Source organism: Larus michahellis, chromosome 3 (assembly GCF_964199755.1).
Source record: "Larus michahellis chromosome 3, bLarMic1.1, whole genome shotgun sequence".
NCBI classification, from domain to species: Eukaryota; Metazoa; Chordata; class Aves; order Charadriiformes; family Laridae; genus Larus; species Larus michahellis.
The window spans coordinates 65311129-65324917 of NC_133898.1; the positions used below are offsets into that span (position 1 = coordinate 65311129).

The 13789-nt window shown below is 42.6% G+C and overlaps 1 protein-coding gene across 7 annotated transcripts in view; it reads right to left on the reverse strand.

The window, feature by feature from the left end:
* Positions 1-13789, reverse strand: part of PHACTR2 (phosphatase and actin regulator 2) — a 138489-nt gene that overhangs the window by 97732 nt on the left and 26968 nt on the right. For 2 of the 7 annotated variants that reach the window (XM_074580536.1, XM_074580531.1), the window contains exon 1: positions 8951-9954. The exons of 4 other annotated variants lie outside the window; for them this stretch is intronic. In XM_074580536.1, coding sequence (XP_074436637.1) covers positions 8951-8963 — 13 coding nt within the window. In that variant the 5' untranslated portion in view covers positions 8964-9954. Of the gene's footprint in view, positions 1-8950; positions 9955-13789 lie in introns of those variants that run through there. One more of the 7 variants, XM_074580533.1, reaches the window with a different exon arrangement.

Genomic DNA, 13789 nt, shown 5'->3' on the forward strand with positions numbered 1-13789 from the left:
CAAAAGTGTGTGAAAATGAAGAGCTACATGTACAACTACTCCATCTCCTCTAGTATTCATGTTGAAGAATCAACATCCAGAGCTAAAACAATGAACATTAATAGATGTTCCATTATTTGGACTGGAGGACAATAAAGTAATATTATGTAATGATCATCACCTTCAGATATTGCTGATATTGCAAGGTAAGTTGTTCACCTTGAGGGACCTCAAAATCTTGCTGAAGACTTCATCACAGCTAATTTGGCCCCAGAACTTCCCACATGTAGGTAAGAAAGTATTTTTCCACACTATCTAGACTATCTAACCTCGGAAATTGCCAAGATGCCCTCACACGACACTGTGAAACCTTCTTCTGCTTCTAAACAATACAAGTAATTCATCAGCGTGGATGGCACCTCCAAAACCACGGGCAGGGTTGGGCTCTGAGGCCTGTTTGCACCAATTAACATCACAGTGTTGAAATACCCTCCAGCTAGAAGCAAAAAAAAAAGCTGCGTCCTGAGCTGGATGCCATGCAGATGTAAAACACTGCCTCATCACATCTAACTGGAGCTGGCTAACCAGTCTGGGTGCAGCCATCAGTACTGATGTGACTGCGCTGTTTGTAGGTTCAGATGAATGTCCACCAGGCAAAAGGCACCGCACCATATGAATACACTCAGAGCTACCACAGGGACTTCTGGCACGGCGCTGGTTACACAGAGCAGACGTGGCTTTCAAGGGGTGCCGAAGGAGAAAACAAACAAACAAAAAACCCCATTGCTGTGGTTCGTAGGAAAAGTGGGAAGGGCGGACTCTACCATTGCTTCCCATTCCCATTTTTAACCTCAAATCCATCCTTGCTCCTCATTTCTGCTTTACGCCTCCTTTGAAGCCACACAGGCCAAAGTAAACAGCCACTTTGACCTCTTGCAGGCACCGCTCGGAGCCTTAAGCTGTTGTGTAGGAAATGCATGTTTATGCCTTACAGGAGCCATATAATATATTACAATCACTGTGCTAAGTGATGCAAACTAGGGAATTTAAAAGTTACATTTGGCAACCTGCCTTTCCTGTGCTCTAATTATTTCTTAATATCCCAATTTAAGGGCAGCATATTGGCCCCAATTTTAAATTGTCTGGCATTTATAAGTTTGTGTCACAGAATGAATGTTAAACAGCTTTCAGATTCTTTATTGAAAACTGCTGATTGTGTATTGCCTGACAAAGCAGAATGTCTCCATTAGAATAATGATTTATTGTAAATAAGGTAGTATTAAGGCTGACTATTCTGGGTATTAAAAATGCATGGAAAAAATCCATTGAAAAAAGTGTTATGTGAGCTGTCATAATTTGCCAGTTTAATATCTTTGTCATTTGCTTTTCTTTTTAAAATGCCAAGAGCAATTAAACCTTATCCCACCGCTAGAAGTTGCCAAATTTCACTTGAAATTAAAACAGAATAATGCGTCATGTTAGTTATTTTAATAATATTAAACAACAAAAACAGAAAAGAGAAGAAAAGGAGACTTATATAACAACTGCAGCTACAGACAAAGCAGCTAAAATATATAGGCTGGTTTTGCGATAAGGTGCACACACATGAACTCCAGAGGCTTCCTACATGAACAAACCGTTTCCCTTGACGGTATAGCCATAGTAAAGAATCGCTGGACTACGGTCTAAATGTCAATAAGCAGCTCCCAGCAACATGCATTTTCTGCTGGTTTGAGAGCACCGTATTTTCAGTTCATCTCTCCACACGGTTTCCATGCAAGCCTCCATAACAAAATACCTTTCGCTTTTTGGACCGACGCAAGCCCCAGTGAGAAAGACAGAAGGGACTTGTGAGTCAGCAGGAGCTGGAGCTAGGACGAATCGATCACAACTTTGTTCCCTGTGGAAATACCAGCTGTTGTCATATTTGTGTTTGAATTACATTGTGCTAGGCTTCTCCTAGCAATGGTCAAGCCATGGATGAAAAGATTGTTTCTGGGGTTGTCCCCCACTGTGTCTGCCTCTCTACAGAGACATACAATTGCCTTTATCATTATGAAATTGCCTGTTGCTATCTGGAAATACACGTAAAGGGATTCTAACATACAACAAGTTGTGAAATATGCAATCAATCACACTAATTTTTGATGCTGACGTTACAGGAGTGGCGGTGCTGAGCAAACTAAGATTAAGCAAATATTTGACCCTGGCCAGTTTAGCTTCTCCTGGGCCTTTTGCTTTATTTGAAAATTGGATGTTATCAGGGACCTAATTCTGCGCTGAAGTCCATTGTTTGAGCCATAAGTTCCCAGCAACTCAGTACCCCATTGCTGACAAGTCTGGGTCAAGTTTGTCTCCTCTGGGAGGAAAGCAGCTAACCATAAACATCATCCCTACTTCTGTTCCTTGCAACAAGTCCTGCCACTGGTACCACTTCTCCCACGAGGTGCTTGGAGAGGATCCTTTTGTACTGGTACCAGTACAAACCACATTAGCTCCTGTCTCCCAGTATCTGCAGAAAAGGCGACAGATTTATTCACATGAACACGGCTACTTCCTTATTCTGGCATCCCCAGCAGCAAACAGGACATCCCTTCTAGTGCTGAGCCAAGCACAAACAGCTCCTTGGTATGGGATAAAAAAGCTGGGTGACCCACCTCCACCACTCTGCCTCTCCACACGGCGCCGGTGGGGGCTGCTTGCTTTGGCCCTGGGCCCCCCCATGCTCACCCAGGGGCTGCTGGTCCCCACCTGCCAGGAGGAGCGGTTAGAGAGCAACTCAGCTGCTTTACTCAGGATTTACTTCTGTCTGCTGGGAGAGGGTTGCTAGGTATTCTTATAGTCCTAAGCTACTTATATTTTCCAATTATACTTTAGGAAGAAGTCTCATAAACGTTTTATGTGAAAATATAAAAAAAAAATTGTTAAACAGTGAGACATAGGAGAAAAAAAAAAAAAAGACTTTTTGGTAAAATTCCATCCAGTCTACTTTTAGAGCCCAAAGCAATACCCCTGTAAGTCACCCCATAATTAAGCATCAGATTTCCTACAAGACTCACAGTTAGAGACAATGAACGATGATTAAACAGCAGCAGACTAGATCCTTATTATTAGCCACCTGCTCTTTGGTCATACAATCTTGCTTTCCTCTTTGCAGTTCATTTCCAGCCCCCTCAATTTGGGGTGTTCGAAGCCCCCAGAGCGATTTTCTGATTTTCTCAGAATGATTTGTGCCAGTGCCTCTCTTAATACAACTCTTCTTCCTCCAGACTGCTCCCTCATCCTGTCCTCCAGACTGCTCCCTCATCCTGTCAAATGGCTTCTGGAACTATGGTCTGGTCCTTGCTAGAAGCGTATGGGGAAGCGATACCTGTCAAATTTGGATTTCTACTTCCATACACAACACTTGCTCCTTCACCATAGGTGACAGTGATGATTCATAGCTCAGAACAGGGGTCTGAGGGCAGTTTGAAAAAAAAAAAAACAAAACCACACACAACCAGCAGATGCAAACTTAAGGCACGAACTCAGCACCTGATGGTCTGATGCTTGCTAGCTTTTATCAGAAGACAGAATCAGAACTTATTGGAAAACAAAATCTGTATTACATAGTCTCTCCAAACCAGCTGGTGCTTCTTTAGAGGAAGTACTGTAGGGACTGGAATGGTTGCTTAAAATATCATGAGTGTGTGTAAATGCAGTGCAATGGCAGCATTTCTAGCTGAAGAGAGCCATTTGAAGTAGGGTGAGTGGACCATCTCTACGTTAGAAGATGCTCCATCATTTTAATCCTATGTGGTATTTGGTTACTTCTAGTGCAAGTTCCTATGGAGTTATTCCAGGCTACATGTATACAGACTTGAAAATAACATTGGAAGCAGCAGCATCACAAGGAAGTTTAATCCTCACAGAAACGTTTTCCAAGATTACAGCTTTATAAGCACACTGTTCCAGCTTCTGGGTGAAGGGGCATAAGCCACGAGTATTATTCTAAAATTACAACAAGAAGAAATGCAACTTTCTAGCAGGCAGTGACCTGTGACACACTCTGGCATCTGCTTCGACCTAGGCCATGAGCGCAAATAGGAGACAAATAAAGCTACACAATGTAGTATAAAAGAGATTATTATTGCTTTGTATTTTATTGGCCACGTGCAAACCATTTTGTGATCTATAGAACACAGCATACCCAATAAAAGTCAGCATGTTATCATTGATAGTCACATTTTGCAAGGATGACGAGTGAACTTATACATAAGAGTGTGGCGGGGAGAAAGGAGATGCTGTTGTCCTGTCCAAAAGAGACAAGGGAGAACAAGAGAAGGAAAAAGCCTAAGAAACATACACAAGTCACTTGGGCAAGGTACCACCAAAGATCAAAACAGAAGTTGACAGTGGGATACAAATGATTTCGCTGCTAGACTCTGGAGTTGTCACTGAGTCTCAAGGGCTGACAAACCCACAGTTACCCTCCCTTGTCTCCATTGCAAGTGGTTTTGTTTCACTAGGCTTCCAAATTGAGAGGGACAATGCAGGCAGGCTTAAGCCTTAGATGGCCAAAGGATTGCAGAGCCCTTTGTGGGCAACAAGTGAACCTTACAACACACTGCGAGATTGTTATCTCGGCTAATTCTGCACACACACCAGCTGGGCCACTTTAAAGGTTTCTGAACGCTGTGAGTTGATGAGAAAACCAGGGTCATAATCTGAAGCCCACCTCACAGCTTGCTCTTCTAAAAAAAAAAATCTGAATGTTTTTCTCTCTTACATTTTAAAAAGAAGCACCCTGTTTGCCTCAAATTCAGGTGAGAGACTACAAAGTATCTGTAAATTCAAACCTTTAACCAGCATTCAATCCCAGCAGTCTTATATTTAAAGGATGCTAAGTAAATCCTATTCACTTACTGAAAGACAGAAATGACCAGTTACTTCAAAAGCAAGGGAATTACAGTCAGCAAACAGCTTCCTGTGTCTCTTACCCTTCCTGTGACACACGATATCACACAGAAGGCAGCTAAATTGACACTTGCTATTCACCCGGTCCCACAGCGTTTCAGGCCTTAAGTTAAATAGTCTTGCTTCAATGAAAACCTCTGAGTTTCACTACTCGTCAAATATGCAGTTCGATGCGCTACTGGATGTTCCTCAGAGACAGGGTAACCAATACACAAGACCTCCAGTCCCTTTAAAATGGATTATTTGCTGGAAGGCATAGCCTGCAGCCACAGCTGTAGAGCCTACATAATTCAGGGTAACAATTAACCACAGCTAGCTCATTACTGCTAAAACAATATTCCAAGTGCAAAGAAGTCATATAAATCCCCAAGAAAGATGAAACAAGGCCTCCTGTTTTTGTTCAATACCAGTATGGTGTGCACGACGCGGCACCTCGCCGAGGTGCCATTCACCCCAATGAGATCCTTCCCCCCAGCTTTCGGCACCTCGCGTTGGCACGCTCCTTGGGAATGAACAAGTGCATGAGGCCTGTCCACTTTAAGGTGAGACGCCTGCCCAGGCAGGACACGGCTGACTAGGAGCTCTGGGGGAAGGGATGATGCTGACCTCACTCCTTCTTACAGGAAATCCCCCCCAAAAAGCATCACTTGGGAGCACGTCTGTTTCCGCAGCTTCTCTCTTCCTGCTACTGCAAGTTTCTCACTACTTTTGTATTCCCTTTTTGTTGGTTTGGTTTTCCCCCCCCCCCATGAGTTATTTCCAGCCCTTCCTTGGTTTTTTTTAAAGCCAGTTTTATTACATCATTGCCGTCGCCAGACTTGATGCGTCTGGCCTGAAAGAGACGTGTGCGGCAAAGCCGGAGCCCAGGACCTGCTGGTGGAGGCAGGCAGGGGGCTGCTGGCTGCCCTCCCTACCCCTAGCGACAGGCGATCTTCTGGCCAAATACCGGCAGCCAGCCCGTCACAAACAGCTGATGACAAAATAGGCCAAAAAAAAAAAAACCAAAAAACCCCCAACTAGAACTGTCCTGATGTGCCATACACCGATGGATGAATATTTTATTGTTATTCCAGGAAAGGCTTTTAAAGGACCACACGAGACAACGATTATGTGGAGCTGTCTCGGTACACAGATTAAAAATATAAGCAATCTAACATTTAAAGGAGAGGGCATTAATGAAAACATCGTTTCTCAAAACCGTGAAATAGCATGGACCAAGACAGCGAAAAGGTGCACACAGGTGACCTATTAGCAACACTCATCTTTTTAAATAACAGTTTTGTCCGGAAAATTATTTTAATGATGGCACAGAAGATGGGTGATGAATTACAGAGATATTTCTGTTATGCAGAGCCAAAGATGGAGTTTTGCCCAACAATTATCCATGGTCTGACTTTGAAAGTCTCTTTGGCAGCATGATGAATTTAATAACAAAGGCCTGATTCACTGACACTGATAACCAAATTGTTATTTCTAACACTCAGTGGTTGGAACTCGCAGCTGTGCTAATATTCTGCAGTTCTGTATTGCCAGAAATAGCATTTCTTTAGGAAGAATTCAGGCAGGTATCCAGTTTGTATACATTAGCATGTTTACATTTCAATTGGTGAACTGCTGAAGAACAAATTAATTAGGCAGTTAGTTTTATGGTTGCAAATATCCTGCTTCTACCTGTTTGATCTCCTAAGTGCCCAGATTACACTGTGTGGGTTTTCAAAGGCGCGCTCGCACCCCTGAAGAAGTCAGAGGGCACAGGCCAGATCTACAGAGGTATTCAGCTGCACATTCCCCATGCTGGCACCCAACTCCATGTGGTTGCAATTAGAGATCAAGAGCCCTAAAAATACTTCTGCGGACCCGGCTGTGCTTACCCAGCTCCCCGTAGGCTCTTTGGAAATGGATGTATTCCCTACACCGCTCAAGGCATGGAAGTGGCTGGGCTCTTGGAAGAGCTGCCGGGAGAAGGGAGCGTGCCCATGGCACGCATGGGGCTGAAGCTCGCTGGGGTTTTGGACAAAGCTGACCACGGGCAACGAGAAGCTCGCTGGCAACCACAGTGGAAGCTGGAGCACGGCCTTACCTTCTGCCATGACTTCCTCACTAAGGCTTAATTCCGTCTGTTGTGGGGTTGGTTTGGGGTTTTTAATTCTCTTTCCAAAAGGGTTAATTTAACTACTTCCAACTGTATATAGATTGCTTTCTGAAAAAATGCAACCCATCAGTCACTGTTTCTGCATGAAAAGTATATAAAATAACTGAAGTTATTCAGCAAACTGGTGTTATAAGAGGCTTTGAGAGTACTTGGTAAAGTTGTGCAGAGGGCAAAGCCTTACTTATTTTAACTTCCAAATTTTGCAGATAGCAACCAAACCGGAACCTTCCTAAGGCAAAAAAAAATTATGTATATATATATACACACATACACACACACAGAGGCAAATCTGTTTCTATGGTTTTCAGATACTAGCTTCCCTCTTCACCCCCCCAAAACTGGCCTTTAAAATAAATATGACTCATTCCAGAACAGATTCTTATAGCTGGATTAAAGTGATAGCTCTGTCAAGACTTCAATAGTATCAGTTGCTGGTGCTGGGGAGTGTAAAAACCTGGAGGAATTAGCAGCTCTGCCTGCCAGGGCATCTCTTGCCCACAGGCGTTCGGTGCCGGAGAACAGGAATCCTTCCCCTCCGACCAGAAAATTCTGCCTCGTCATGGAATATCGAACACAAGACACTATTATTTATTATGTTAAGGCTACTTAAAAGCTAGTGAAAGCGCCAAGCGCAAAGAGTATTCCTAATCTTTTTTATTTCATCAAAATGAACATTATACGAGGACCATGTCAGCTTTTAAGTTCGTAGGTACCGGCAATATAATTTTCCATTATGCCAATATTTTAATTTCTGGAAAAACTTTTTTTTTTTGTCTCGGACATGATAGAAATAAAAACAGCAAGACCTTTTAATCTGTTTGTCACACAAGTTGATAGCAATACACTTGAGATGAGATTGACCCGGGCAGCTCAGCAGACATAAGCAAGAGTTTTGCTATTACTATTAAAACAAAAAAACTCACCCACAAAACCCCACAAAAATAAGCTATACATGTAGTAGCACTTTTGAAATCTACTGAAGAATCATTTTTTCACACACTGTAGAGGTGATCATGACTTTTAAGGTCAACATTAGACAAATTTGATGATTTGAGCAGGTTTCAAAGGGCATTGAATCTATTGCAGATCCTGTGCCCTAATATGTATTGTACTAATACGAATAAGTCAGTGAGACATTGACATGTTCAAGTTTTACAGCAGTCAAAGCAACATGCAAAATATCCATCCCAAAAAGCCCTCTTTTTGCTCTGTTTAGTGCTACAATGTAATGCAAAAAGGAAATGCAAATAATGCATTTCATCACAGATGTAACGCTTGTATTGTGTGCACCTCCTTAGAAACCATGAAGTGCGTTATTTGGCATGAAAATGCATGATCTAAAGTTGGAACATCAAAGAAAATAATAAAAAGTGCAAATATATTCAATATTTTATGTACTAAATATAAAAGAGAGCAAGGCATTATATGGAGAAAATAGAAAAAGCTTAAACTAAGACACATGAGAGAGATGCATTATCTACTTTTTGTTAGCTTTATTAGTTACCTATTGCAATTTGTGAGAGATATTTTCCTATTGAAGTACATGCATTTTCCCTTCCTGCCACATTTCCTGCATATAGCTTCCGAAATAACACTGAAAACCTTAAAAAGCCAGATCCTACATTACAGTTGAGATTCACATTTCCAGGGAACACAGACTTAAAACAGAAAAAAATCAGACTGTTAAAGGGTTAACAACTTAAGTGTGTCACATTTTACACATAGAAATTTGCTTTAATAAAGGACACTGAAAAGGAAGAAGCCACAAAGGCTAAAGAAACACATCTCCTGCAGCAAGTGAGACAGGATACAAACGAACCCCGTAGCTCCGCTAAGAATGCAGATCTGTTTTATTTCACTTACCAGCATTATCCATTTCCCCCCTTGGTGTTCAAAAAAGCAGAGTTCCCCAGAAAAGCAGCCGGTACGGTCTCGCTCTCGCTAATGAAGCTGGCTGCCCTTCTCCTGGTTATTAGACCTTGCTGGCAGTCAGAGCATACTTCATGCACTGACTGCAGTAGACATCACCAGGAAATTTATATCTCCAAGGATGACAAACAGCCATTAGCTCCATTATAGGCTGATTAAGATTGTGCGAGCCTATCAAGTAGATACTTAAATCCCCCAGGGTTTTACCTCTTCGGGGAGAAAACAAAAGAACTCCAAGCCTATAATATTGAATATACGTTTCTGAAAAGTAAAAGTAACCCTAAGGAGGAAAGGTTTAATGGGTAGGGAGGCAAAACTTTAAATAAAAAAGGGATATATTACAGAGCAAAGGGCTGCGATTTATCAGTGACGCAACAGCAAAAGTTATAAGGAGAAAAAAAAAAGGGGGAGGAATCTATGGCTGAGAAAGTGTTAGGTTAGGTTACAATTTGCAGCCATTAGCTTTGGCTGTGCTTTAAATCCTACAAGTTCTGCACCTGATGTTCCTTATGGTTTGGGGGAAACACAGTAGAAGTGCTTATCTGCAAAAGCAAGTCAATTTATTAACTGCCTGGAGACATTCACTATTATACTGTTTATAGCTGAATGTAAGGAAAGGGTGAAAAGTAACTACAGGGCTTTACTTCTTTTAATGTCAAAGTGAAAACACACTGGATGCTGGAGGGATTAGACTCAACAAAATCTGAATGAGATATGCTGAGATGAACAGGTATTACTCCTAAATTTTCCATACCACCTGAGTTTCTGATGCACGGGCTTTTCCCCCATAGAAGTAAAGAAACAAAACCAGTATAGAGTCCTAAACATTTCCCTTCCCTACACTTCTAGAGTTTCCTCCTTATAAATGAAAAAATATCTTATTTTCAATCTTGCCCCTGGCAGCAGCAGGTGGACAGCAGCAGTACATGAAGGGTAGTAGTAAATTTGAGTTCCACCCCCCTTTTTGGCACTGATTTGCTGCGTAACCCAAACCAATACATTCTGTGCCACAGCATTTACCCAGTGGTGAAAGGGAGACCATTAAACACACTGCCTTTGGTGAAAGAGAATGTCACAAAGTACCGACACTACAGAAATGCCACACAGTATCTTCTCGATATTTTTTCCTGTCTTTTAAATAATTCACTCAGCTGCTAAAATCCTCTTTATTGCAATGGAAAAGAAATACAGATTTTTGTGTCTGTATTAAATGGAAATGAACCCCCTTCAGCCTCACAGCATCTCATGAGCAACAAAATACATTTTCCATTCGTCACCCCTTCATTGCCCCTTTGATCTTATTTGTCCTTTTTAAATGTTGAATAAAACGACAGATGCAGCACTGATCTATTTACTCTGATTAAGAAGTGGAGAGAATCAATGGCTGAGAGCTAAAGTCATCAGCAAGAATGGAGAATATCTAGGGCATACTGGATATATTCTGTATTTCCAGAAAGGAAGCGCTTGGAGGGCTGAGGAGAGACTAAAGATTAGAAAACTGTCACACTTCATATTAAGCTTCTATTTATAAGTGGCTTATAAAAAGCTTATAAAAAGTAGACGTTATCATAAGCATGTTGCATTAGTATATGTTACAGATAGCTACAACCACACCAATACAAAGGGTTAAAAATGACTAATAAGGAGCTTATTCGTCTGCTAGATTTTGTATCAGTTAATGACAATTGATTAATATACCAATTTAGGTAATTGGTTAATGTGCATCAGATGAAATCTAGTTGCACAGGAGCACTACAATGGAGGCCACGAGATGGCCACCTGGCAGATGCAACCAGTTTTGTCTAACTCCTCTGTGGGAGGTAGCTGCCTGGACAGTGATGGGTTCCTGGAGAAAAGGAGAGAAAGCGAGGATTCTTGGTGGGTCTTCAAAGCCCCACAGGTCCTGGAGAGAGCTGCGGGACGTTCTGCAGCAGCAGGAGACTGCTCGGGAGAGAAGAGCAGGGGACTGTGTCTTTGTGCAAGGAGGCTATTGCTTAACTATGGAGCCAAACAAGGGAAGAGCAAGCTGCCTGAATAAAAGGAAGAGATTCCCTGGTTTGGAGATGGGGCTCTGCAGAGCTGCAAAACCTACAAGTCTCAGCCTGAACAACACTGAGAGATGGTGACAAAACCACCGCAGTGCAGAAGGGCATATGCATATCTTAAATCCTAGCAAGTATGCAAATGTCTTGTGCTGATTAAAGCTAAGGGAGATTGGTTTTGAATCTGATTTGTTTGCTCTAAGTTTCACTTGGGCTGGGAAAGAGGACCTATGCATTTGAACAGGCACCAGGCAATAGTGGAGCTATAGGAAACCAGTACTGACCCCGGTGGCTGAGGATACAGGTGGGCAACAGCCTGTGCCAAAGAGCTCAAGGGAAGACGCAAAGTTGCACCTACTTAGACCTCAGGGAAATGAACGACTCCAGATGGTGACTATTTCTATGCGACAGACAGGTCCTAGTGTGTGCTGTGGCTGAACCCCAGCTGCAGGGCAGATGGGCTTCATGGTGCACTTCAGGGTGCTGGTCTCTCAACCACGTGGATGAGAAGACCTGCAGGAGCATACCACAGCTCCCTTCCTGCCCACGCACGCAAGTTTCCTTCCAATGAAGCCCTGGAAGTTGGTAATGTGTACCCAGGTCCCATCCTGACATGCAAGTCAGATACAGTCACAGCCTTAGGTCAGGTGAGGATCAGAATTGTAAGGATTGCTAGATTATGGGAAGTCACAATTACAACAGCTTGATAAGCATTGAGTTTGGGTGCTTCATCAGGGCTGTGTGACAGGTAGCAACCTATTAACTATTAAAAGGTAACTATAAATGGAAACTTCATATGATACATGACTTAAATCTCTTCCATTTGAACAGAAAATATCTCACCAGGAACCTACCAAAAAAGAAATTTACAAAATGCATAACTTTTTTTTTCTTGTACATAATTAGATTATTGCATAGAAATTAACAAATGTGTATGATCAGATGTCATTATTATAGGATTAAAGTGATGTATCCCTGACTGCACACGGGCAAAAGAAAGGTACAGATATTAGGTGGGGTTGAACAGCAGGCCGCAATTTTTATTTAAAAGTTAAATATACATATATTCTAGGCATAAACTTATTTAATTTGTGAGTACAGAGCAACCCCATCACAATCTATAGTTGCATGACACCAAAATAACTCAGTCTGTTTAAGGACAATTTTGGGGAAGGACTGAGAAGATTAGGTCTGCACAGGTCCAAAGGTCGCTGTTCCCCTTCCCAAAATCTCATACTCCATCAACTTGCATCCCAGTTTTTTTCAGCTATGAGGTGGTCCTGGCTCACAGTTCATTTTGGTCATAGGCACTTAAGACCTGGCTTCAATCCCTTGTTCATCCACAGACTTCCTGAACGATTTTGTACAAGCTCCTCCAACATCTGACCTCCTACAGGAACGGCTTGTACCATGCTCCCTCCCTTCAGCTGTGTGAGGGTAAACACACTGGAGGTTGTGCGAGACCCCAGCGGTACAGCGTTAAGAGCCGATGAAGCATCTAACTCAGATAATCAGTGCCACCTCCTAGAGAAGAAAGCATTATGGGGTACATTAGAAGCACCGCTAATGACACAGAACCCTAATGATCCCGTTCTTCAATGTACCTGATGTACACAGCCTGCTGCAGTAATGACATTTCACTCCCAGGAAAATCGATGAGGATTCACAGAGGCACAGCAATCTGCCCAGGTAAGAAGCAAATAGAGAAAGCAGGGTAAACAGAGACCCCAGCGCCCAGCCATCAAAACCACCTTGCGTTGACAAACTCGCAGAATTGATGTACAGCTTCAGCTGTGGTGTTTCCAATCATGACAAAGACGCCTAAGAACACATTTAGAAAATGTGAAATCTGGCTCAGCTCAGTACAGATTTGTCACTGCAAAGATCTGACTCCGTAAGATGCCATTTCGGGCAAAATGTTTCACTTCCCTTTCACTGTGTCTGTTTCTTCCCACACAGAAACCACCATGCAGGTGTCTCTGGGAGAAGCTGTACTTGTTTTTAGATGCTGTGGGTTTGTGTAGTCAACGCCAACACTCTAAACACTCTAAATATACAGCTTCATGCAATTCTTCTAAGTATCCACCAAGCCTCAGGGCGATGACCGTGGTGAATACAAGGAATCTGTGGTCCTCCAAAAGATGTATCCTTCTGTGAAGTACACTTCTCTCCACCAGTGGTGGGGCAGTTTCACAGGGAGGGAGGGAAGGACGCTCTGAAGGCATAGGAATGGCAGCAAAAGGCCTGGGCTCTCCTACAGAAAAATCCCAATTTTTCAGTCAGTAACGAAAACTGCCACTTTCTGCAAAAGGATGCTTTATAAACCACACCAAAATCCTTGATTAGTAACACCTCTATAAATACAAAGTTGTTAGATGCACATTTTTCAGGTTTTAGGTATATGAAAACCACCTCTCCTTTGGCACGTTTTTTAAAATTGCTGGGCCAAAGGGAAAGCCTCTTGAGGAAGTGCTGAACCGTATGCATGGAATAGGTTTCCCCGGGTTGGGTCTGAGGGTTCAGCATATGTCAGGACTGACCTCCACCAGAAGCCTTCCCCAAGTCTCAGCAACAATTCCCAGCATCACCAGGAGAAGGTTTTGCCAAACGCCTTTTCCCCATCTCACAGAGGCAGAGGAGTTTGAGAGCAGGACAGTAACAAGTATGCTCTTTCCCTGGGAAGAAGCTACGCTTCAACCTAGAAATATTGTTAATATACCACTGTAAGTGC